General features: G+C 43.5%; 1 protein-coding gene across 1 annotated transcript; it reads left to right on the top strand.

The window, feature by feature from the left end:
• LOC115027840 (fibroblast growth factor receptor-like 1) lies at positions 1-26,624 on the top strand. The gene is made up of 7 exons (XM_029461360.1): positions 1-288; positions 1,014-1,109; positions 16,812-17,084; positions 22,344-22,430; positions 22,638-22,922; positions 23,786-24,139; positions 25,233-26,624. Exons 2-7 carry the CDS (start codon positions 1,025-1,027, stop codon positions 25,673-25,675), a joined length of 1,527 nt encoding a protein of 508 aa, XP_029317220.1. The 5' UTR covers positions 1-288; positions 1,014-1,024; the 3' UTR covers positions 25,676-26,624.
• The last annotated feature ends 906 nt before the right edge of the window (positions 26,625-27,530 follow it).

The following is a 27,530-nucleotide window of genomic DNA, read 5'->3' as shown; positions in this document are numbered from 1 at the left end:
CTGTGGAAAAGTCACTTGGTGGACGAAGCGGACTACACAGACAACACTGGGTTTAAAATAAATTAGCATATGATACTTTTTTTTATTGTGCTTCATGTAAATATCCGGTTTAACTCCGCTTTTCAATCCGTTATTTCATCTCAGAGACAAGCGCGTGCTGGTCTGTTAGGAGGTCGGTGAAAAGTCGACCACTGTCACTTTTGATTCATGGGCTCAACACGGACTTTAGCTAAAAGCATTTATGTCAAGAGGCTGACACAAGGTTGACTTCATTCATTGAATATCCAGGTATGTTATCGACATTTTTATACTGCTCTTTCCTCCATTTTGTTCTAAAATGTTCCTTTTTATTTGTATGCTTTCCCAAGCTAGTAAGCAGCATCAGTGATACTGTGAGCCAAGATAAACTAGCTAAAACTGACGTTTTCATGAACAGTTTGCTTGTTAAGACTTTGGTCAGCTAATTCAATATTTAACCGACATAGGCCTATACATAACTGTTATATAACATTAACCGGGACTTCTTAAACTTTATAAGGACCCTTACAGTATGTGAACCCCAATGTAAAGCACAAGACAGACCCCAAACCTGAGTCTCTATTGGTCTGAATAATCATTCTTACATTATGTGATAGTATGAACGTGTTGTTAATGTACTGCTTTGGTTATTTTTTTTATAAAAGAAATACAATTGACATTAAACTCATTTTATTTTGGGACTGCAAATGTCCCAGGAGTCTAGTTTGGGAGTCAACTCCACAAAAAACGTTTTCCAGCCAGAAAACGTCTTTTAGTGACATTAAAATGTTGTTGCTATTAATAGTACAATCATTGATATTACTTGTTTGTATCAAAAATGTTTTATTTCATATAAGAAAGTAAAGTTTTTTCTAAAAATCATAGTATGTGAAATTGGCTTGAACAACAAAAGCAATTTCCCCCTAAATCCTCTGATAGCCCCTCCGAGAATAATATGTATACACCCTGTCTCACTGTTATCATGTGTCTTTTAGATTTAGGGGACATGAAGTTGTCTTTGGACAGTATGGGCATCCTGAAGATTATGCTGTTCATCTTTGAGGTTGTTTTACTGACCGACTGTGCAAGAGGTAAGAGAGCTGCTTCATAAATGTTTCTTTCTTTCTGACTAATATTGCGTGTTTTAAACCTGGAAGGAACACCAAATTCATAGCTCATTATAACTCAAGTTGACTGGCTGGTTTCTTGTGAGCATGAAGAAAGTCTCAGTTGGCTCTTAACGTTTTCGCGCCGAGAAGTAAGAGACGGAAAACTAAGAACTAAAAAATCTCTATATAGGGCCCAAAATCAACACAGGGCAGGGGAACGAGAGAGAGGGCAAGCCAACCCCCTACCCCCAGTTTGTGTGTGTCTCAGTCAAGACCAAATGTGTGTGTGTGTGTGTGTGTGTGTGTGTGTGTGTGTGTGTGTGTGTGTGTGTGTGTGTGTGTCTGCATATTCACTACAGCTAAACCAAACAAACATCATCCATCAGCTTCCCAGGGTGAAAGAACATAAGTCAGTGTAAGAGTCCAGCTCTCCCTCGGCTGGCCATGGGACTGTCTCACATCAGCCTGTGTGTGTGTGTGAGTGTGTGTATATGCATGCACATGTGTGTGTGTTCATGACCGAAACACTTGAGTGGAGAGTGGGAGACCTCAGTCTGACCACAACTCACTGCACTGTGTATTGTGCCAGTATCAATACTTTTCTTTATAAAGACAACTTACACTAAGCTTGTCAACAGTTCATGAATAACTGTTGAGGCAATTTATATGATTTCATCCACCATCACTGACTACTGAACCATGTCTGATGCAATCCAGCGGCATGAGGCAAATACTGAGGCAAAACTTGAAACTACACTTTAATGAAAGAAATCTGAAAGCCAGACACATTTCCCCAGAAGACCACGCGCTGGCAAAACAAGCAGGCTCCATAGCCTCTCTTTCTTCTCCAGCTCAGCATGGAAGTGAATTCAAGAAGCGTCTGATACCAACAATACCTGCATGTGGCTATCAGGGCTCAAGGTAGAGGAGGCAGGAGGGAGTTGACAGGAGATTAGATCTGTGGGTCTGCAGACAATGCCTTATTCACAGCGTGGCAGCCGTGCCTTCACGGCACGACTAAACCAAAAGTAAACAAGACGTGAAGGCTAAATAAGATTAGACAGGCAATTTTGAATGTTTACAGATTAACAGATGTCAGTGCAGGAGAAATCCAAAAGGGAGCGTGGAGGGGGTCCAATAGGTCTAAACTGATTTAATGTCAGACTAAAGGAAGAATTCACAGCCTGTTTTTCATGGTTTCCATGAAAGTGGTTGCAGATGCACAGGCAGATAGACACATCAGCAAATATGTAGTTGGCAGTGAGATGATTTTGAATGATGCTTGACAATCTGTGAAAAGTAAATATTCCACAGTTCTCCCTGCAGCAGCAGCGATACAGTGAGTTCTGTGTTACAGTCCAAATGCTACAGCTTGACTCTGACAACCTGTGAAATACAGTCGGCGGTTTTGACTCGAAACTTGTGCTGTTATAGTAAAGCTAAAGCTTCCTGTAAAGTTTAACAATGTATGATGACATCTTTGATAAATGTAAATCAAATAATTAAAGACAGGGCCCCTCTGACGTGTGTGTGAAACAGTAAAAACACATTGGAAGTGTTACTTTACTGCTGTTATCTAAACATTTCCAGCAACACACCAGAAGACAGTAAGTTTTGGTGAACGATTTTAAGCCTGTTGCTGTCAGTCATCAGGCGACATCTGACCCTGGACCCCCTGCCCACACACGTGCACATATGGACCCTCCCTCTCTCCACTGCGACGACTTTGCGACTGGCCAAGCAAGAATAATTTCTTAAGACCCCCCCTGAGGAACCCCTGCACTTCCTCCATCCCAGCGCCTTCTTTCCTCCCCCTCTGGTGTTTGGCCACCCCCAGCAGCTGGAGGAGGTGCTCAGTGATGTGTCCCAGCAGAGCCTCTAATGTGGTGACAGGCCTGGGGACCACTGGGCTCCACTGACTGAGGAATGCAGCAGCCTGGACATATGGATCTGCAGAAATGCACCCTGGCAGAAACAGAGAGGCACCATGTGTCTCTGTTATGCACCAGGACTAGCAAACAATGAAAACACACACACACACACACACACACACACACACACACACTGAATGGTACTGTTTTGATGCATTTTTAATTAGAAACAGGCATCAAATACAGTTGTGCGTTTTTGTGCACGTATGTATTTCCTGTTGTTTAACATCACACACATGTTTGCTTCGCCTGGTGAAGTTTAGAGCATGCAATCTGCTCTGCAACCCCCGTCGGAAAATATACATTTTACAACAGAGTTACATCATGGTTTCACAACAAGAAGGTACTATGAGATAAATTGTATGCCAAGGGCTTTTAAAATCACAAGGCTATTTGGCTCCCAGACAGTTTTCCATTTCCTTAAACCGTAATGAGGCTAGTTTCTCACTAACCAAATGCCCCAAAGTCCTCTTATTTTTTAAATAGCTCCTGAATAGTAAGAAGGTGTAAAAGTGGTTTTCTGGCTCGAGGGCAAAGCTGGTGGGACAGTTGTTTTTCGAGAATTTAACATGTTTTATACAATCCTTACTGAACTCGCACTTTAATGCTCCATTTAGGTGGTGGACATAAAATCAAATCGGTTATATGTTACGTTACCACACCAAACTCAAGGAAAGTCTCTCGTCTTCTATTTCAACTCTAATGTCCGTGACTGTTCAACGCATCACCTCCAATTTTCTATTTTGCAAACCAGACACTGCCTGCCACCCTTCTTACACACGTCCCCTGCTTCTCTTTGCATTTCCTCCCATTTATTACCAGTGTAAAGTTGAAGGAAGTAAGTTAAGTTAATGTGCTGTCGTTAAAACAAGGCATGAGCTGACCTTTACTCCCACCCAGCCTTTCTCAGCTCTGCGTACCCCCTATTTACTGAGTCTGGGTCCATTTGTGGAGAACAATGGATGGATTATTACGTGCAGCGGTCCCCCAGGTTGGACCGGGCGGCAGTAATTAATTTTAAACACTCCTCATCCATCCCTGTAGACCGGACTTGTTTGCCATCTATTATAACTCACAGTAGACGGGGGACTCTCTTTACTGAGACGCTGCCATTTAGAGGTGCGTGAGAAGAAGTTATGAGAGTGAATGGGCGCTACTTTCGTGCGTCTGAATACATGCGTGCGTTTTATTAAGCAGGCTGAAATTACCCTGAGAATAGTCATGATAATGAGACATGCAAGGAGCACAGGGCAATTTGCAAAACCTCAGAGGTACACCAACAACTCAACAACCCTGCTCAACCTCTTTCTCCTCTAAACCAGGTGGAAATAATATCCCTCCCGCTTCCATCCCCATGTTTCTATCATGGAAATAATGTTACCACCATTCTGGCAATCCATGCTCCCCATCTATCAGCACACAATGCTGACCCTGTCAGTTCAGGAGGAAACATGCGTTGAGGGGAATGTGTCAGACTTCACCCCTCTGAGGGGAAAGAAAGGAAAGGGCTGTAGCTGTGATAAGTAGTCATAATGGAGGTCAGTTGGTGTTTACTTTAGCAGGGTCATATAATCCCTGTGAGCAACACTCCCCTCATTGACTGACTTTAATGGCCACTTCAATTAGCATTCATGTGGAATTTCAACAAGACATTGTCCACTTTCAGTGCTTGTCATTTCCAGCTGTATGCTAATGCTTCAATGCACATGAGGAGAATTTTGTTATCTTCTTCTTTTCGTTTCTTTAAAGAAAATCCTATTGAAACATACGAAGGTCTGTGTGCGTACAATGCTCATTAGTTTGTTTGGGCAGTTGGCTCTGGGAGTGTTTTCAGACCACACACACTCTTCCTGCTGCCTGAATGGATTTGGGGTCAGTTAAATAGAATTCCTTTTGCTCCCATTAACCTTCACAAAACCCATGGAGCTGCTTACAAAGTGCACACGGAGGTGCCAGGCTGTCACCATTCAGATGATAATCAACTTCATGTGCCTCCCTGACTTGACGTGACGTCTAATTTACCAGCTGTATGAATAACAGATATTTATTAATTGGTAGCTGTTTGGTGATGACACTGTTTGGGCTCCACAGTTCAGGCTGCTGTGTTACACCCTTGGACAGAGAGGGAGAGTGGACTGAGCGACTGTAAGGGAGCCTGTAGGGGGGGGTGAGGGTCCGCCTCGCTGGAACCTTACAAGTGACCTTCCACTAACATTTCAGCTCCACAGTGGGAAGTGTTTGTCTTGCGCAACCCCTCTTTCTAAGCCTCCTTCATTTCTCCCGTCCCGCTCTGTCCCCCCACCCTCCTCCATGTCCTACCTCTGTACCGTTTTGTGCCCCACAGCTGTTCACTCTGTCACTTTAGTTAGTGAACTGATGTGATTCCAATTGCTCTCCTCTTTCACCCTTCAACAGGATACGTTTTGTTTTCCTATGGATCTGAACGTGTAGATTTATGATTCAGACCTTGAGACTGCAGAAATCGAAACTTCTCTTCCACTTTTCTTTCTTCTCCCTGCTTCTCCATGTCTTCCCTCTACCATTAACTCCTTGTTGCGTCTTCACCTTGGTGTTGAGCAACCTTGCGAAAAACGTACCTTGACAACCTTTTGTTATGTTGTCAAAAACATATCAATACTGTATTTATGAGATGGTGGCCTTGAGGATGTTGCTTGGACTGAGCAGGTTTGGACAAGTTCAACATTTGTCAATGTGATGTTAGTGAATAAAAGGCTGATTTTAACTACAGAAATATTATCTGCCACATCTTACTGTGTGTGCTTGTTTGCTGTACTTGCCACAGCCTGCTTGGCAGGATAACAACTCAGGCAGCCAGGAGGTACGTGTTGCATATAACTTGATGATGAGCTTCCTGTCTTATTTCTGCTTCTGCTTGTGCCATCAAGTCTTTCATTGTTTTCCTTCTGTTACGATTTTTGGAAGTAGTTGCGTGTTAGTCGCGTTTATAATCTGATATTAGGCATCACGTCGAGAGGAATTAAGTTTTCTCTGTCTTTGTTTTTATGCTATCTCCTCCTCTCTCTCGGGGGGTTTCATTAGAAATCACTTGTTCTTATAAAACCCACACACACACACACACACACACACACACACACACACACACACACACACACACACACACACACACACACCAACCCTGTCGTTCTGCAGTTAAAAGGTTGATTGAAAGTTATGGTGGTGGCAAAAGTGATGGCTGGCTGAGCCTGAAGAAAGCCGAGCCAGGGGACGGCTGGGATAACGAGCTCTGAATGAGGCCTCCGCTGCCTTCGACACACACACCCCCGGACACTCCTTCCAGTTCCTTCCATCCTCCCTTCCTCGATACCCCCCTCTTTCAGTTCACCTCCGATGAGCTTCAATGAGACCCCACATGGCTCTGTGGCTTTTTCACTTCCACTTTGTTTTTCATTAGCGATTCTTTTGAGCGACCTCAGAAATTCTTTGTGCATTGTCCCCATTGATTGTGGTTAAAAAGAGTCTGGTCTGGGCGATTGCTTGTCACAGTACGTCAAAATAGGAGTTTTCCTTGCGAGCGGATAGGCTGTCATGATGGAATTTGTTTGCACCCGTTTCCAGCAGCAGCAGTCTCTCTCAACACTGGAGGTGAGGCGACCAGGCTCTGATTTTTCATTCATGGGACGTCTGTAACGAATGGAAAAATATATGTCCCCGCTTTGACTCGAAGAGTGGAATGGGACAAGGGAGGAAAATTCATTTCAGGAGCAAAGAGTATAATCTGTCATATTTTATAGCGGAGCTACTGCTATCCCAGACTGGAATTCTGCACCATGCAGTGAAACTGATTTGATTTCCTCATGCACAGGGATGTGAGTTTGGGCATTGGATCAGCCTCCAGCCTGGATGTACTTGGAGTTAGAGGCTTGGCAGATGAGGGCACTGCTCCATTCATACAGTTATTCTGTGTCTCGGTTGATTATTAACTGAACTGACTGTTCTTTTTGTTTATTTTTAGCCATGCTAGTGGCGAGACTCTAGGGATGGCATTGTGCGCTTGTCTGTGGGTTCTACAGTCGGTTTCACTTTAATATCTCTAACCTTTTGATGGATTTTCATGAAATGTGGCAATCCTCTGACCATTTTCTGTAGAGCCACCATGAGGTTGACATTTGTGGTTCAGAGTGAAATATCTTTACAACTTCTGGAGGGATTACCATGACATTTGGTGCAGATATTCGAGGTTGAATTGTAAAGACTGTGATGCTCCTCTGACTTTTCTTTTAGCGCCACCAGCAGGTTAAACTTTTCACTTCTTCAGTGAAATATCTCACATCTAATAAGGGGATTCAATGATGTAATGATATTTATTCTGGTCATCAGCCTCCTGGTCCTTTGCAGGTCACCATGATAAAAGGACTGTATAGGTCAGTGTGGACAGTTGATTAACAAAGAGAGAGAGAGCCAGACTGGCAGACAGAGATGGATAGAGGGCAGTGACCTTTGTACAGCCGAGTAGTAAGGTGAACTGGGAAAGCACTGAACAAATTGTCACTGTGAAAGGGCGAGTACCACATCGTAATGACAGGCTCAACAGCTCCACGGTGACAGATTGATTTCAGACAATATTCCTGGATTGTCAAGAGGCCCCATTGCTGTCAGTGAGAGCTTTGCCAGTTCCTCCACCCCGTCCGTCTGTCTCGCCTTGCCTCTCCCCCCTTCTCCCCGCTCTGTCTCGTCTCTGTCTCACCCGCCTTTCTCTTTCCCTCTCCCACTCCTCTCCTAGCCTCTCCCTCCCTCCTGCTCCGATCTGAATCGCTCCATTCTGCCCAAACACTCCTGCTACATCGCAGTCTGTCAATGGCCCTCTCCTGAAAAGACCTTGTTGACAAAGGCGCTGGTGTAAAGCGCTTCCCAGTGTCATGGAGATTGGCTTATCTTCAGACTGTACGCTGGTGTAGGGTTCCTGGAGACGGAGAAATGAAGGGGCACTCAGTGCCAGGCTCGGCCATCATCGTCGTCATCATCACACAGATGTGACCACAACACACACTGGACTGCCGGTGACAGCATGTCTGGTTCAAAACGTCGTGCTTACGGCCTCTGTGCTTCTCTGCCAGACAGTAGAACATCAGACCAACGCAGAGCGACAGTGACTCCACTTAATAGACATCTGTATCTCATTCAGCACATCCAGACTGGACTCCGACTGTGTCAACTGTACACAATGAGCCAAACAGGTTGGGAAGTTAGTTTTTTCCCACTGTGGAATGCAGGAGGTATGAAGGAGGAGGAGGCGTGCAGGGAGTGGCAGGATGCTCCTCGCTGTTGACTGATGGAGCCCATGAAACAACATAAACAGAGTTCTTGTTATGAGGAGACGTTGTAACATGCCGCCAGGGGTTATTGTCCAGTAAGCATGCTCTGGAGCAGTGGTTCTCATGTTTACTTATGTCCCATAGTGATTGGTTGCGTATATACAGTATATGGGATAGAGAACAAATACTTTTGTGGCACCAATTAAAAAGTGTCCGTAAGAAAGCTGGCTTGAACTGATGTAGGTAAACACATGTATTGTTGCTTGTCTTACTCAACATTAAACATTAGAAAATGTGGCTTTTCTTTGATGAAAAAAGGGTTTTGGAGAAAATCATGTTTATATTTCTCAAAAAATGTGTTTTTTTTACTGTATTTGAACAATTTTTTAAGCCTAAAAAATACAACAATTAAGTCATTCATAAGAAAAGCAAGGATTAGAAGAGTTGATCCCAAATGTGTTGGCTTCCAGAGGAACATCTCGGGGAAACAATTGAATAATATTTTTCCTGCTTTCCTATTTTGCTGATTGTCTCAGGAACCCTCAGGAAGATGTTGGTCACCACATCTGTGGAGGAAGGAGTATGTGGTTCAATACTAACCTAAAGTAAAGGTTTTATTTTTAACAGCCTTTGTTTTCATGTGGCATGAGGACTACAGTATAAACCTTCTGTCTAAACTTCCAACTGTGTGTGTTTGTCAAAGAGAGTAAGAGACAATGCTAGGCGGTCCAGAGAAGCCAAACACGTGTGAGCGTTCACACAATGTGCCTTTCAGTGCCAAGTGGTCGGACCATCTCCAAACGTACGAGACGGACAGTAATAAACAGGTGCCCGGCTCTGTACTGGAGAGAGAGGTCTGTTTTGAGTGTGTCATGTGGCTGAGGCTGAGCCCGGGCCAGGGAGTGGGGTGTGAGATTGTTGGGATTCCTGGTTACTGCCGCCTGGGCCCACCTAATCCCCCTTCTCTCCCCCATGCAGCCCTCCTCTCCTTATAAACCGTGTGTTAAAGGAGGCCTCTCTGCCATCTTAGCCTCTGCTCCCTGCCACTCTCTAAATCAACCATCCTCTGTTTAACCCTCACCCTACTTCTCTCTCTCCTTGGCTTGATATTCTTTCTCTCCCCTCCTCTGACCCCTCTTTCTCTGTCTCTGTCTGTCACTCTATCCGGCCTTTCTCTGCCTTCCCAGCCTCCCTCCTGTTGCCTCTTCCCTGATAAGTGGCCCTAAGCACACACTCAGCCCCTGTGTGTGCACCGGGCCTTAGCCTAATGGAGTGAGATAAAGCGACTAGAGTGCCACTCACTGTGCGCTCTATGACGGGGCAAGACCAGTGAATTACTGACTGACAATTGCATGAAAAGTTATACCACTGAATTAGTGTATTTACTAAGCATATTATTCTGTAGCATTCCCTCAGAAACCGAGTGATTGAACGTTGTTCAAGAGTCAAGCTGTTCGATGTCACTGGGAAGAATTGTTTGAGGAGAAAAACTGTAATTAGTCAATATAAAAAGACATTTAATAACATATAATAACAAAATAATACATTAGAGCCATTAAAAAAAATCTATTTGTGAAAAACAATAATTGGTAAATATAATATAATATAAAGGCTTGTATTGAATTTCGTAGTTTTATATTGAAATGTTTTGATTTAAACTTGTCATAGTCCATCAACAGTTACCTCATAACATTTTACCAGTTACATACCAAGTATTAAATATTTCTCTCAATCATCTTATTTTTTCAATTTCCTTTTTGACATTTTCATTGAGAGAATATAACAACATACTTCTTACATTATGCTCTTGTATCGGCCCTTCCTTCATTTTCTTTTCCACGCGTTCATTCATTCACACACAACCTCACAAACACTTGACCTCCACGCCACATTTGTGCCTCCTGGGGGCAAAAACTGTGGCCGCAAAGGGTGGGAAAAATGTTGTGAACCGGCAGAGCGAGTTGTAGAGCTGCTGGTCGCAGCGGAAGACATGAAATAAAAAGAGTTCATATCTCAATACTTTCTGACTTCTCTATCCCGTCTGTGGCTCTCAGAACATTTGAGTGGTTGTTGTTCAAACAGGAGTAACGTACAGTTGTTGGGGACTACTACATCGGGATGGTGTGTGTGGGATGACTCAAACTAAACTACAGTGCTCATGTTCATGGTAATGAAGGAACATGCACCCAGTGCAACGATGTGGCTCTTTGATGTATTTTCAATAGTTTTCGGATAACAATAGACGTCTACGGCACAGAGGAATACTTCAGGCTTTGGTTAAACAGACGATACCTTCGTAGCATCAATTCAGTGTTGGTTTTTGTTGACAATAAGAAAAATATAAAATATTGCCAGCCTTAACCTTTGAAAGAAACAAAGAAAACAAAAAGTATAAAAATGATCCAAACTCTCTCAGTCACCCCAATGTAGACAACAATATCCAATGAAGTACTGGCATCACAAGGATCAGGTAATATTAATAATAATAATAATAACCCAAAATAGTTTCAAAAGAAAATGCCCAACTCTCTTTGGTACAGTGGTAGACCAGGTAAAGAAAATTGGAAAAGCAGGCTATAAACTTTTCCACAGCAGCTCATATGCACTATCCAGTTATAAAACAAAATGGCCACTCCAAAAACATTATATGAAAGGCCTCTATTAATTCAAGTTAATGACTCTCCATAAGGACTCTGTACTTTTCCAGGCTTGTGGAAGTGTGGAAAAGTATAGAGTTCTTATGGGACATCCTGAATGAAAAGGGGCTTTTCATATAATCAAAGAATCAATAAGTTAACAAAAATGGGAGCTTTCTCACGGGAGATTGTAAGCTGAGGCAGTACGCCACCTGGATCATTATGTTGCTTGTCAGTTTAGTGAGTAGATGATGGACATTGCATTCATTGTTATCACGTTAGCAGAGGTTTGTTTCAGGCGTGGTGGATCCCCTCTGTATAAGTGTTTGCCAATATAACAAATACATCTCCAGTTTATTGACAAATAAACACACACACACACACACAGACACACACACACACACACACACACACACACACACACACACACACACACACACACACACACACACACAGACAGGCTGCTTCTCTCCGACAGAGGAAGCTGGGACTGGGAGAAGGCAGTCAAGTTTAATGAAATAGAGCAGCTTAGAGTTCAAAGGCTCCACAGTAGGGCCAGTCAAGGGAGGGCCGCGTGATGGAGATGTTTCCAGAAGTTTTATGATGCTGGAGTAATTTCTCCCTTTCTTTCCTGTTCTTTTGATGAGGGGTCGTCAGGAGCCTGTTGTCCGGGGGCCATTAGTGACGGAAGCAGATTCACGACAAACAAGCAGCGACGTTATTCCAGTGATTCTTTAATCAGATGGATCAACTGGCGCATCTTATTCTCTTTACCTCTTTCTTTATATTCCACCCCCTCCTGCTGTTTCTCTAGTCCCTCATGTCACCCAATAGCTCCTCCTGTACCATTCCCACCACCGAAGCAGTTGCTATTCAGCCCACATCAGATGGTGCTGAAGAAAGAGCCATTGTCCAGGCTGGTTTTACCCCGCTCTTATCTATTGATTGGAAAGCCGAGAGGGGAAAATAACCAGTATTGATTACCACACTGGGTGAAGTTGCTGGGCAGGACGTCTGGAGGGGTAAGAAAAGACGCCATTCTTCACCCTTGGCTGCCCCGCTGCTGTCAGAACAGCCTCCACCGCCACTCCACGTATCCCGTCCCCTTTCACCCCGTCACTGCCGCCGCCTCCTCCCCTGCCTCTCTCACCTCACGTCCTTTCTTTATTTGCCAAGGTGGCTCTCCCCCTCCTCTCTTTCTCTCTCACTGCTTTATGCCGATTTCTATCTCTGCTTGTGAAATGTATAGCGGAGCGCAGCAGCGGGCTCTGAACAGAAGCTCTGGCCTTTCACACACTCCCCGAGCTGCGGAGTCTGCCTCACCTTTCGCCTTCACACAACCCCTTCCAGTCTCGAGTGAAGTCACTCACTCTGGATTTGGTTTCGAGCTTTCATGTTGTTTTTTCTACATTTCCTTCCTTCACTCCAGTGTCCCTGAAACCGAACTTACATTTCTCCATCCATTTTGTTGATTTGTATTATACAAAGTGCTCCTGGGGTTTTAAGAGATGCATGGTAGAACATTTCCCTGGAAGCACAGGCTCCATTAAACTTCCTCTCTTGTGTTCGAGGTTTGTCTGCTCTTGTTTGGTCTGCTGAGCTAACACAGTGCTGCTGAGTAGGAAGAAGCATTTTCCAGCTTCTATCTGTCTCTCTCTTATCCCTTATGTAAATACTGCATATTGAAGACACATTCACTCAGATCAGTGTTTATCTAAGTAATGAATTAGTCTGCCAGTGTGTAAAAGCCTTTTGATGCACAAGACATTCTTGAAGTTGGCTTGAGATCAGGGATCAAATCCTTTTTTATTAGAAGATGTTTACGCTGTTGTGTGAATCACTATATCCTGTACTGGGCAGACGGTGGTGCGTGCATCAAGTTGTTCTCATTACGGTTGGTTAAGTTCCAGGTGTTCACTATTGGAGCGGCTGTCAGCAGCCAAGCCAACCCTTTCTTGACATGTTTGCAATGACTAGAAAGACCAAAACACTTTGTGTGGGAAGAGAAATGCATGTACATGTCATTACAAATCAATACACAATTACATTGCTCCAGTCTGGCAGCCTTTGTAGTCTTTTAAAAAAATTTCCAAACATATTTCCCTCTACGAATGCCTGCACGTCAGATCAACAGTTCATTAACCCATTCACAAGGTTTCCTGAAAGTGTCTATATTTAGTCTGAATCACAAGAATGCCTCCTATTGAATGTACTCCTTTCTCTTAAAATAATCCATCACCAAAATTGAGCATAGAAAAACAGAGCTAATTCTGAGAGTCGCCAGGCCTCCTCCTTCTCTTCCTGCGCTATGAAAGATTCCTTTCACACATGGAGCTCGGCTATAATAAGGAGCGCTGTACCAACGCTGTAATACGGGAAAGCCCATATGGTCATGTGTATCATTTTCCATTTACGGGACAGCTAACAATTCTAACGATTTGAGTAAATACTCTAAAACGCTCACCAGATCGTCACCAGTAAATCGTGTAGATTGACATTCATCACAGCTTCACTAGAGGACAATAGTGCTTAGTTCAGCAACCAGGAGAGCGCCTTAGAAGACTGAAGCTAAAACAGCAGAGTAAAGTGCAGCTATGTATCTTACAATCAAGCAGATAAAACAACAATTTTTTCTCAGAATTGGATTTTTTTTTACAGAGGGCCTCTGTGTGGTAGTTTCCGAGCTTTCAACTCCAAGGTTAAGAGAACCTGTCCTTGAGGGAGGGGGCGGAGGAGGAGTTGATTCCCTATTGAAGAAAGGATTGTGGTCATGCACACAGCACAAATACTTATTAACTTACTCAGACGATGCCCTTGATTTCAGCACCTCTTCATGTCTTGTTTTTCAAGAGGACTTCAAAGGGTTTTTCTTAGAGCGGAGATGGAGGGAGGAAATCATTTGTTGCACATTCCATGCTCTGGGAGCACAATCCAAAGTTTTTCTGGAGCAGTCCTGAATAACCCAAGTTCAAGATCACATTTATCACTATTAACGGAATAATTATTAGAAAAGCTTAGGTGATTAATTGTTTCCCTGAGAGTTAGCTAGATGAGACGGTTGACACCAATCTTATGAGACATGACTGTAATATCGATCTTCTCATCTAACCCTCAGCAAGAATGTGAAAATGTCAAATTGTTCCTTTAAAGGATTATTAACAGTAATATGGCAAAATTAAAAAGCATCTTTAAAGACATCACAGTCAACCGAATCCAGCAAACATAAAACCATTATTTAAATAAAAAAACCTTTAGTGTTAGGAAGCTTAAAAAGACATTTAAAGTAGGATCTCCACTAGAAGGCAGAGGTTCAGTGTACAAATGAGGTTTTGTAGTTTTATTTCTTCATGTGAAAGAGAAATGATATGTTCCCCTGTCTCTTTTCATTTTACCGAGACGAATATAACTCTCAAGAAATGTCCTTCCAGCTTTCAGAAATCTTTGTTTGACAGAAGCAATGCCTGTGCTGGGTCAATGTGTTTGACTTTTTGCTTCAGATAAATCTTTGACATGAATCAGGCCTTGTTTTTGTAAGTCAGTTCCCTCCATTAATCCAGAAGAAGCACATGGCTGAGTGGATTGCGGGACCATAAGTCAAGATAACTGAAGCCTATTTGTTCAAGATCTGACAGAAATGTATTTATGTTTTTACAAAGCGTTTCAGTCTTTCAGGATCAATTCAGTCCAAATGAGCTCCTGCAGCCCCAAGCCAAATGCTGTGACCAGGCTAACGCAGAGACTGTAGAGTCAGAAACTTAACAGTGAGAGCCTCTGTTCTGCTTACTTGTGGCAGAGGAGTGAGATATGGGCCAGCTGACAACAGCCAAAAAAACTGTGGTCGCGTTTTCTCCACAGACATAAACAATGACACTTCCAATTTCCTGTGCATGCTGTGGACCAGGAAAGGCCATCCAGAGAGAGGAAGAACAACGTGTGTGTGTGTGTGTGTGTGTGTGTGTGTGTGTGTGTGTGTGTGTGTGTGTGTGTGTGTGTGTGTGTGTGTGTGTGTGTGTGTGTGTGTGTGTGCGTGGTGTGTGTGTGTGTGTTCATGCATGATTGAAAAGTACATAGAAACAAAAAAGGAAGGAGGTTTTCATTGGTTTTACTGCTCAAGTGTTGCTTTTTTCCACTGAGTTTTGTGGCATGTCTTATAAATCATCTTTGTATTTAGAAAATATGAGTGAGTACAGCCTTTTCAGCATCAAAGGTCACCGGCCCAGCAGTCCAGATGCTGTACCTGCAGCTTAAATACATCTGTTGGCAATATGTTGAATAAAACAACCAGATGGAGTTACCTGTGTCGCCCTCCCCCACTGCAGCCCAATCAGTATAATGATCTTTTGTTTACCATATGTGTGAAATGCACCAAAGGAATGTGACTGTGTGTGTGTGTGTTTAAGCGTGTGTGTATATGTGTTAGAAGAGGCCATGTGTACTTACCCTCCCCATTGTTTTTACTGCTACCAGACCAGCCATTTGTTCTGAAGCACAGACTGTGTACTTTTGTGGGCTGTTGCAGCTATAGGGTTCGGTTGTATTTCCTCCCCTACTTTCTCTCCCCCAATCTCCTGTTTCTCTTCGGTGTCTAGTCTGCTCAGTAATTCAGGGTTTTGTTTAGTTTTTGGTTGGGGGTTAGTTGAACGCTCGGTGCTGTGCGAGCAGCGGCACAGGCCTCCTAACACCATCACAGGGTGTTTCTGCCCGCTCCACTTCACCAGATCTGAGGGAGCAGACCTGAGCCAATTAAGAGCAGGGAGAACAGGCTGCTGTCCGTCTCACTGCGACCCGCCCCCCTCATCGCTTTGATCTCTTGCACGCAAAACCAGAGCCAGAACACTTTACCCTCTCTGTGCAGGCAGTGGACGACTGGGCTTGTCCAATTATTACAATCTGGTTTCAACATTTCTGGTTAATCAGACAAAAAGATGACAAATTACATCTATCTCATTCCACCTGCCCACATCTGAGCTGTTTTTAGTCAGGGAAATCAGAACACTTTACTTCAATTGCTAATTCTAATACACTTTTGTTAGCCAAGCTGCCCACTCTGATGTTAAAACAAAATGTTAATAAACCCATAAAATGTTGTAATATTTTTGAAATTGTTTGATATGACGAAGTCGTCTCTGCCTTTACCTAAAAACATAAAACGACCACTTCCTGCTCAATAATGCTTATTTCATAAAGTAATTTTTCCAGTGACGCACCCCATTATTTTAACTGCCACTTATTACGTGAGGTGAGATTATACCAAATTTACTCCAAAACGTTTCGTGGTCTTCAGCGGAGACTTTGATCTAGATCAGTAGTTCCCAGCCTGGGGAAGGGAGAAAAACATTGAGATTGAAAATTCAGTCTTGACCTTAAAACAGCAGTTGGTAAAACAATTCACCATCGGGTCCATTCAGCAGCTGCTTTCCATGGAATGACACAATCTTCATTAGCAGATGGAGTTTTCCAGATGTCATGAAAATGTACGTAGATGTTCAAATTTCCATACCTATGAACACTTTAAGAACTTGGCTTAAAAGTTTGGATTAAAGCTCCAGAACAGCTCCTGAATGGAGCTTGTGGTAAGACTTCTTTTGCCAACTAGAAAAACAAAAGCATAAAACATATTTCTGACATAAACTATAGCTATTTCTTTAGAAGTTGTTTTTAACTTTGCTCTTATTTCTCGTGAATCACCTTTTGACTGAACTGGTCACAACAGGAAGAGGTATGCAACCTGTGACGAGGGGTTGCAAGCTGACATTGCATTGTTTAAGAGGGTAAAAAATTGGTTTCACAGACGTCACCATTATTGTGTCTGTGTGTCCTCAGGACCTCCACGGGTGTCTGAGAAGGTTGCTCACAGACAGATGGCCCGGCTCGGGAGCGCCATTAAGCTGCCGTGTCCAGTGGAAGGAGACCCTCCGCCACTCATAATGTGGACCAAAGATGGGCGCAACATCCACAGCGGCTGGATCCGTTTCCGAATCCTCCGCATGGGCTTGAAGATCAAGGAGGTGGAGGCAGATGACACGGGGACCTACATCTGCAAAGCCACCAACGGCTTTGGCAGCGTTAACATCAACTATACCCTCATCGTCATCGGTGAGTGCAGGGGGAGTTGCGTGTATCCCATTAGAGAGTTTGTATAACTTGTTGCTCCGCAGACCCCTGAGATGAGATCATTGAGGGTTATAAAATATGTCACTCTTGTTAAAAATTCAAGCTCGATTCAGCATCTATAAAACATGAAGTCACCTGTCTGGCAACTAAGACCAGCCGTGAATCACTCCCATGGTTTGTATGATTGGACGGCATCATCTTCCACTGTGAGGTTTTGAAGTCATATCTGTAACGCTTTCCTGCAGTCAAAGAAATCTCACAACAGTTCAAATTCTTAAAGACAGCATCACTCACAGAGGTCGAGGTCTAAAACAAGTGGATTTATGGAGCTTTAGTGGTTGATCCTCTCATCTATTGTATGTGTTACAGCCCCTACCTCTCCCCGCCCAAAGTCAACAGCGGCATGGGATATTGTTTCATACTACTTTATCCTCTGTGACTCAATTGGATCTCAAGCTCTTCCTTTTCCTCAGGCTACACTCTGTGGAGGCAGGAGGTCTGCAGCTTCGCAATAAGAAACACATTCAGTGTAATAGTGCCCGTTTGTCTTCGGACTCTCACACAGCTCTTTATTGGGGCCTGTAGGATTAGGCCACGGTTTGACCCAGTGTGTTATTCGTTTGTGCATGTGCATACAGTGCATTTCCTCTGCGCTAGAGCAGAGCATGATGAATGAGCGGAGTGGAGCGTGAAGGCTGTGTTTAGTCTAATTACTCTAAGATGCCTAATTAGGGCCAGAGTCTCTGCTCTCTCTCTTGCAGGAGGAGCTGCAGCGTGGTCTTGTGACAGCCAGGCTTCGGAAGAAGAGCCATAATCAGGCAGATGTGGAAAACACAGAGCGCAGTGCTTTTCGTAGTAAAGCATGCTCATGAGATGGGAATAGTCTGGACCAAAGTTTATTTTAGGGTGCCCCTCAATATGGAGTTTCCAGTGAGTTCAAAGAGAGGGTGTCTGTTGATTGTGCTAAAATGAAAGGTTGGAGATGAAGGCACGGAGCCAGCTATAATGTCAAGGTTCATACTACAGTTGTGCTATATAGTATCAAAGTTAACGTGGCTATGTCTGTGTCTACATTACACTTAAAGGGCTTTCGGAGGTTTTATGTACACTAAACCCATCTTGTGGAACACATTCACAATCAATCATGTGATGGATAACCACCACCATGTCATTTTAAGTTTGTTTCAAGGCTCTGTTGATTGGAGACTGTCACAATCTTTGATGTATTTTTGATGTGATGAAGTCGGTCTATTTTTCCACTGCAGAAACTAAATGTAGATTCTTTTGAATGGGGAGTGAAGTCAATGAGAAAAGAAACAAAAAAGCATCACAGTGTCATTTTAGGGTCGCAAAATTAGATACTATTACAAGACATGAAAATAATGTGCTCATTGTTGAAAAGTCTCAAGTTTCAAAAAGCTGAAATGCTGAAATAGTTGTAGTTAAAGTGTTATTAAGCAACATCTTGGCCTGTTCACAAACAGAGACCTGATTTATGTTGAGCTTCTGTTGACCTGTACCTTTCAAATTAAATTAAATAAGTAAATTAAATGCTGCATCCAAATAGGTACTTTGCCTTTGTCTCAACTTTTATAGAGAACAATACCTACAAATCTATAAAGGGTCAACTAGAGAGACTGTTGTTTTTGTTTGTTCATTTATTTATTTGTTCAGTTCAATTCAAATTCAAACGAATACTGTACATGCACGTGGAATTTGTTTTTGGATTAAATATTGATTTAAAGCTGGAGATATCAAATGATTATTTTGGTCAAATAAAACCACCTACACTCGCACACATAGAGGAGACACTTCATCTCAGTAATCTAGGACAGTGTTTTCCCTGCGCCGTGTTTATGTGGCAGATTATTTGTCTGGTTTGGTTTCTGCTGCAGTGCGATTGAGTGAGAATGAAGACTTCAATGAAGACAGTTTAAGACTGATGTGATGAAGCTGACAGGGATGGCTGGGAGATCAGTTCAACCTGACTGCATGCATTGCTCCCACTCAGTGATTACGTTAGGACAAAATACTATTGGAAGTTCAATCATAAGTCTTTCTTGGAAGCATATTTCCATGAGAATATTTATCAGAGTATTTTGGCCCTTTATGGCCAAACTACTGGCCTGACTATTAATCCTGATCTGGTTTGTTCCAATTCCTAGTTGTCCTCACACCTAACAGCCAGTCTGCAACTCACAAGAACGCCCACTCGCCTCTTTCTGCTCACTTGTCCATCATCCCATTAGGCACTGGCAGGCCATCACCACAGCGTTTGTTTTTATAGATATTTGTTCTATCAGAGCTGCATTGCATTCTGGGTGCCTTTTTGCCACAAAGATTAGGGGGCCTCATTGTCAAAATACTTCCAGGATTGAACTAATACAGCCAAATAGTCTGCAATTATCATGAGCAACACTTTCCATTTACGTTGAATCACTTTTCAATTGTTAGCCATTTGCAGTTAACTGTAGTGACCTGCTGGGAGGCCTATTATGTTACTGAAAAAGATCAGAGGAGAGAGATAATTCATTTGAAATACTGTACATAAGGGGTGACTCCCAGCATAGCTCCACGTACAGTACCTATCGTGTCAGTTTATTATTTTTACTGGATCACAAAGTGAAAAAGTAAGAGAAGCAACTGCAGTCTGTTATTGTGCCTGTCAGGGGAGACGGTCGATGAAATGCTGGCAGCTGTTCAAGTTCAAGGCCCAACGTGGAGAGAGCCTAACTTTTTAAACATCGCCTGAGACCCAGTAGAGAAGCCAAAGACAGACAGTAAGATAAAGAGACAGCGAAGACATGAAGTGAGATTGGAAGTGAGAGAGTGAGGGGTTTTGCAGCAGGGTGATGTAAGGAGGAGGGGTGTTCCACTTCGGCTGCAGAGATATTCCTCCGCCCATCTGCCAGCGGACAGCCTGTCCTCCCCTGAGCTATCTGAAGAATCTGGTCAGTCAGTGCAACATGGCGCCTCCTCAATCCCTCCAGCTGGCTGTTTGGGCCCTGTTTGGGGTGGTCTCTTGACAACTGGCCCCATCACTTCCCAGCACCCCCACCAGGACAGACCGATGTTTGCAGCAACCTCAGCTGCTCAGTTTACAGCGGGATGCACATTAGCATTGACAGGGGATTGTCATATTAACATTTGCAGGATTGTATGTAAATGTTTATGTCTGCACAGATAATATATTACAGGCTAATACGGCGCTGGCGGCGCTCATTATTTCTACATGGAGATTTTGGCTCTTGCAGCACATTTTTCATTTTGCTCCTCTCTGGAGAGGTTGACAGGCCAACTGTTGGATAAACTGCCCCGTGTGTGACTGATCACATGTGGTAGCTGTTCAGAGATTTCCAGAGTGTGTTGCAAGGCCACTGAGCATAACTTTCCCTGGACATTACAATGTCACCAACAACATCTGGAGCTCATTGTGACCTCAAATCATCAGGCCTTTTCCTGTGATTCAGCTGGCACAGGAGGCCTGCACAGAGAGTGTGTAGTGACTTGCTTCCTGTAGCTGGATTTGTGAATGAAGTGGGAGGGGATGGCGTCAGACCTTAAACACTGTGGCGAAACCATGAATGGATCTAAGTTGTATGGAGGGAGGCTGATTGCATTTTAAACAATTTGATACTTTCACTTGCATAAGCATGCACTTGAATCATGACTCTTCTGATTGAATTTCCGTTTGCATTACAAACCTTTGATTTCATAAAGTGCATAAAGTATATAAGGTTTTTGTTTAATCAACATAATAAGTTGCAGCTTTAACTTACTTTCCAGTACACAGAGACGGGCCTCTCCTATATTTAAAAGGCCTCTCAGTCACCCCTCATTTATTTATTTGTTTTCATCCAAAAATAACAATGATATGGCAGCTATGAGATGTCCTACCTCGCCCTGTCTGCAGTCTAGTGAGCCAATATTGTGTAGAGACAATAGTGGCAAGGGATAGCTTTAACAGGACAGACATATAAAGGGCGCCATTGTTCCCTCGAATCGCCTAAAAGTAGAGAGGAAATAGATTCAGGAAAAAAAAAAAGTCAAAAAGAAAACCCCGGCAGTGTGGGACCGTGTTCTGTTTGGATTGGGAGGTTCAGGAACCAGGAGGAATGCGGAGCGCCCAAGTGAGCAACACAGAAATATTTCTTCCAGTGCAGGCTGTTTTTTAAAGGAATGGGTTATTATAGTTGGCCAGTTAAACCCCTTCAAATAGCCATGACATCATGGCTGGGCTTGGTGCTGCAGGGGACAAACAAAGGATGGTTTGTACCCAGAGAACCCTAGAGAGCTTTGAGGGTTTCGGGGGGACTCGGAGGGAGGCAGAACGAGGGGGTTAGAAGTCACATCTGGCCTCTTTACCTGACCCAATCAAACCCTGAGAGGGAATCAAGCTTGCCAAACTGCATCTCAATAAATCCAAGTTGAGACTGAACTGAACTGGAAATCAAAAAGAGGTACAAAAGGTACAGAACTGGCTCGTAGTTTTTCCATGTTGCATTGTTAAAAGATACAGTTTACCTGCGACTTTCCCTTGACTTATGGTTGGTTACTAAGAAACTGTAAGAAACACTGAGACTACTACATCTAATGAGAAGTGACTGCTCGGGAGTATCAAATAAAATCATTTAACAGCAGCCCTACTTGAATAATCTGCTTAATGTCTCCTCCTGCACAGAGTGGCAGATATTGGCGAGGAACCCGTTCCGCCCTGTTCATTCATCAATGCTTAAGTCGAGAAGTTGATACGCATCACAAACCATCGATTAGGTTTCACTCATTATATTTGCTCTAAGCCCTGTCTTAGCTCCCCTGCATGATGTCAGTCAATGACATAAACTCCACAGCTGTCTCCTGAAACTGGGCTTATGAAAACTGATCATATTACTTCCAAATGCTACAGAGTATGACCTGAGCATGCACCCCGCTCAGAGGAGCCTATCTATAAATGTTAAATTTACTCCGATAGAGCCAAGAACACTTTGCTGCGTCTGTTAGGTGTTGGGTCGCTGCCATAAGAGCTGTGACGGTGACACTGTTAGCAATTTAGTGAAAGTTTATTATATAGTGATTTAAGAAGCATAAGGTTGATAATGAATAATTGTTTAATGATCCAGATGTCAATGCATAATACAAGTTCACGCTGCAAGACTTCTTGTATCTACACTGTAAAGGTGCACCTCACTGTTTTGTTTGGCACACAGCTGTTGACTGACTGTTGTCCTGTTGTGTTAACAGATGACTCAGGTTCTGATAAAACTGGACCCGGGAAGGCTGATGGAGCAGAGTCTGACCTGGGCACTGATGGCTTGTTAGAAAAACTTGGTAAGAGTTCTGTTGGTCTGCAATCATAGGTGCAGTGGTGAATTAACATACCAGTGGTTCTGCATCTTTTATCCAAATGACTACAAATCCCATCCAAACATTTTGCCGTGCTTTTAGATTTCGGGATGTATTTCTCCTCTGGCAGCTCAAGTCATGTATCCACTGATCAATTAATAAACAACATTTTTCCTTTTCTGTCCCATGAAGTGCGTCCCCGCTTCACTCAGCCCGCTAAGATGAGAAAACGTGTGATAGCTCGACCCGTCGGCAGCTCAGTGCGGCTCAAATGCGCCGCCAGTGGAAATCCTCGACCAGACATTGTGTGGCTTAAGGACGACAGACCGCTGACGGAGCAGGAGGTCGGCGAAGGCCGTCAGAAGAAGTGGACTCTAAGTCTGAAAAACCTGACACCTGAGCACAGCGGTAGATACACCTGCAGGGTCTCCAATCGGGCTGGAGAAATCAATGCCACGTATAAAGTTGAGGTCATACGTGAGTATCCCACAGATTTGATCAAATCTTTTTATTAAAGGATCTCTTTCAAGAGTCCTGGAACATGAAAAACATCACTTAAATAGATAGGAACAATATTTATACAAGTAAAACACACAATTAAATTGTACAGAACACAAAATAAGATAAAAACAACAGAGAGGCTGAGCTGTACGCATGCCAAACATATGCACCTGGAAATATAACCGCTAACAGATGAGGCAGAGGTGATGTATTCAAATGATTGCTGCTGTTTGTATGGATTATTTTCGTGATATTTTATACATTGCTGTGGGAAATTAAAACAGCGTAATATCTGTAATTGTGGTTCTGATTTTGACCGAGGAACCTTTAAAGAAATCTTCTCTCTGATCTACCTACTCCTGACGTCTGATTGCGATCAGCAGGTCTTATTCATATCCTTGCTGCATGGATGAATGTGCTTGTGTAATCATGTATATGAGAAGCATATTGAGGAAGCAGGCTTGTGACTGAGGGCTTGAGACTGAGGGCTTGTGCCCTGGTGTTTGCATAGGGTGGAAAGAGAGAGGGAGACTGTTCAACTCAGAGACCCTCCATCCAATCTGGAGCTGATTAAAGCCCAGCTGTCTGCCAGACCCACTGCCCCCCTCTTCCCATGAGAAATGTGTGCTGTACAACCAGGAGCAAAGAAAGAGAGGAAACTAATCACACATACTTCTTGTGTTACATGTGGTATTCCTCCCTCTCTGTCAATTATAAGTTCTAAGCCCGAGGCTAATAACGGTATGGACAACTAAGGCCTTTTCTATCCGCAGAAGGGCTGTCGTGTTATAAATGCCTGTGTGTGTGTCTTGACAGTTTTTCTCTTCGTGTCTATACAGAGAGGACAAACTCAAAGCCTATTTTGACCGGCACTCACCCGGTCAACACGACGGTGGACTACGGAGGCACCACGTCGTTCCAGTGCAAAGTAAGGAGTGACGTGAAGCCGGTCATTCAGTGGCTCAAACGCGTGGAGTCTAACGAGGAAAGCCGCTACAACTCCACCATCGAGGTGGGGGACCACCGATTCGTGGTGCTGCCCATGGGGGAGGTGTGGTCACGACCCGACGGCTCCTACCTCAACAAGCTGCTCATTACTCGTGCCAAGGAGGAGGACGCTGGCATGTACATCTGCTTAGGCGCCAACACCATGGGCTACAGCTTCCGCAGCGCCTTCCTCACTGTGCTGCCAGGTGAGGCCTGGGGAATGTCTGTTTACAGTGGACTACTTACAAACATACTGCAGAGCAACACATCAGCAGCTTGGACAAGGATCTGTGCTATCAGTTTGTATATTTTATGTGATTGTTTATTTTTAGGAATCTGCAAAAGTACACAAAACACAATAATATCAGAGGAGTGTCAAACTGGAATGAAAGCCAGTCAGCAAAAAGTTGCTAATGAGGACAGATGCCAACAAAACAATGTTAATGTGCACTAATGTTTTGTTGCCACCGGTGTTGTATCAGTTTTTGATGTTTTGAACTTAAATGAAAACCCGTCAAGCTATTTTTCTCTACATCAACTGTAGGAAATTGATGAAGCGGTGAGCATTTAAGAGCTGAAGTGATAAATCGATTAATTAATTAGAAAACAGAAAATAATCCACAATTTTCAAATCCGTTTTCAAACAAACAAAACAAAAAAAAGAAATATGAAGATTGTTTATATATCATATACAGTCTATCATCAACCTAGTTTGATTTGACACATTTACTTTAACTCACCGCTTGTGGTGCTATTTATCTAGATTGTTAGAATTGTTGGAGATGTCGGCCTTCTCTCAAATATACTGGAGCTGGAAGGCACTCGGCTTGTGGTGCTCAAAGCGCCAAAGAAATACTTTAATAAAACTTGACAGCAATGTTCTTTTCCAGAAATCATGACCCGGTTACTCAAAATAATCCACAGACCTTGTTGTCAGCAGCTACCAAACCCGCCAAGGAGTGAGCACAAGCCTCTCTGCTCTATTTCGGTAGAAAGAAAGTAGTTCCTTCGTGAAACTGCTCGCAGCAAGGTCTGCGGATGATCTTGTGCAACCATCTAGTTCCATTATATATAGAGAAGGCAGACATCTCTACGGCTCACGTCTCCAACACTCGGCAACTCACACCAACACAATCTAGATTGATAAATAGCTCTACAGCGCAAGAGAGAAAATATGTATTTTTGATTTTGGGGTGGACTGTGCCTTTGAGCACTTCACCTGTGCAATAAACAAACTCTTGGCAACATTGAAGAGTTTGAAACCTGTTTTGATTTTATTTTGGGCCTCTTCTTTTGCAGACATGAAGCCTCCCATCATGCCCATGTTCTCGCCAGCCTCCAGCTCCCTCCCCTGGCCTGTCATCATTGGCATCCCCGCTGGAATAGTGTTCATCTTTGGCACAGTCCTGCTGTGGTTCTGCCAGAGCAGAAAGCACTGCCCCCCTCCCAGCGCTCCTGCTGCATCTGCACAGGTACTGCAGAGCTCACACCGTCTGCCGTATCGAGAGCGGGAAAGAGGATGCGTGGCTCCATCCTCCAGCTCCTCCAGCCCAGAGAAAGACTGCATGGGCTCCATGAACTATGAGGAATACTTGGCACAGCAGCAGCTCCTCCTCGCCCAGGGAGGACCTACAATCCCCCCTAAAATCTACCCCAAAATCTACACAGACATTCACACACACACTCACTCCCACGTGGATGGGAAAGTACATCAGCATCAACACATTCATTTTCAGTGTTAGCCTTCGTGCCAAATATCCCCCACTAACTGATCGAGTATCTCAGAGGGACAATGAGCTCTGGGACTGAACAGCGGCTTCTGAGCAACTTTCACTTGGCATTACTCTTTAAAAACTCTTCTCGTAGCTGGAGACTGTTGGGAGAGTGTGCATGTGGGGGGGGAAACAGTGGCCAGTGATACACACCTTGTGCTTTTACATCCAAACTTCCAGTCAGATTCTCACACCACTAAAATTCATTAATCCTTGTTGTGCACTTAATACAAAAAGGACAAGGACATTTTTTGCGTGTGAGTTTTATCGCAGCTATTCAGGCCAGCTGAAAGGTCTTCGTCAGCAGCTGGATTTTGCATTTTCCTACTTGAGGTGTAGCTACAAATGGAAGTTAGGCTTTACCTTTCACTTATTCAGCTGTTGGCGTGTGGAGGCTCCGTATATTCTGCCTGGTATTGAAGATGAAAATGGTACTCAAGATTTACAAATGGGCTGGTTTTGTGCCCTACTCAGGTAGTCCCTTTGTCCGTTAAAGATGCATAATGTTTGGAATGCTGACCACTATCCTTTTTATTACTTTTCTCCATCCCTCACTTTTGTTCTGTTAAAAATGATAGAGAGTTGACTGGTCAGTTTTTATGGCATGCAAACCTTGCCTGCAACGGCAAGGGATGGAAGAATTGTGATTCCACGGTAACTGAATTGGTCTTCATTATCATTTCAACTTCTTTCTCAATGTTAGGTTCCCATCATCAGTCCGTAGCATGTTGAGATCAACCAGCGGAGGAAGCCACCTTATCCAACCACAGTGCATGAAGCTGTAGTCATTTATAATCAAATCGAGTCATGAATATTTAATTTATTTTGCTAAAAGAAATGTATCGAAAGTTTATTTTTCAGTAAAGCGTTTTACATATCTATGTAATGTTATTAAAGTATACTGTTGTTGCGTATAGTACATGTTTGAGTACTTTGTCACCCAGTTTAATCACATTTAGTTCATGCCAATATTTTAGGTATTTCTGTATGTAATTGGTTATATTTGACAATCTTGTGATGTATTCAGTTCAAAAGCTCAAAAGCTAAATCATATAAAGTTTTATGGTTTGGTAGTTTGATTAAATGGCCTGAAACAAATAAATCACATGCTTCACAAAGATTAATGCATTTGGTCAATCCAGGAATATTCTTCAAAGGCTGCAGTCTGGGCCTGTTTACGAAGGCGCAACACTCCTTGTGAAGGAGCTTCAGTGGCGGTTATCTGTCCTGAAACATAAGGGCCGGGCACAGACAGGTCAGCTTTCTTCCTTTGAGCAAGTGTCTGCTGAGGGTGACGCAGAGGGCAGCCAGCAGAGGGACACAAGTTGCTGGGAAGAATGAGTGAACAGACACAAGCAATCTCACACAATCCTCCTTTTTAGATGAGTGACGGCCCCTGCAAGACTACACCGAGTGACCAGCATCTTTTCCCATTTAAGCGACTCGACCCTCGCCGCCTCCCCCCTGGTCCGCACTACCACCTCATTCAACTCCAATCTAGGTAGGATTTCCTTTCACCATTTAGGAAGTGCATTGTCCTGCCTCTGGGAGTGATGTGACAGGACCCTGTGATTGCTCAGGAAAGAAGGGGAGCATTGTATCAGGTGAGCTCTTGTTTTGTTGTAAAGCACTACAGGATGGGGATGAGCTTTGGCTCCAGACAGATGAGGGGTGAGTGCACTGAAACCTTTGTGTGCTTAAAGTATAACTTCTGCACAGAAGAAAACTTGTTCAGGCTTCAAACAGCCATATTGCTTTCATACCCATAATGATTCAAATCCAAAACCCAGATGATAAGATTCAACACACTGAGTGAAAATGCTGC

This window comes from Cottoperca gobio, chromosome 22, assembly GCF_900634415.1.
Source record: "Cottoperca gobio chromosome 22, fCotGob3.1, whole genome shotgun sequence".
Lineage (NCBI taxonomy): Eukaryota > Metazoa > Chordata > Actinopteri > Perciformes > Bovichtidae > Cottoperca > Cottoperca gobio.
The sequence above is the reverse complement of the archived record's forward strand: the minus strand, read 5'-3'. Positions and strand labels throughout refer to the sequence as shown.

Excerpts from the sequence above, each read along its gene's own strand:
- LOC115027840 (XM_029461360.1), top strand. The coding sequence starts at position 1,025 with ATGAAGTTGTCTTTGGACAGTATGGGCATCCTGAAGATTATGCTGTTC. Across the intron at positions 17,085-22,343 it reads CTATACCCTCATCGTCATCG|ATGACTCAGGTTCTGATAAA; the intron begins GTGAGTGCAGGG and ends TTGTGTTAACAG. Across the intron at positions 22,431-22,637 it reads TGGCTTGTTAGAAAAACTTG|TGCGTCCCCGCTTCACTCAG; the intron begins GTAAGAGTTCTG and ends TGTCCCATGAAG.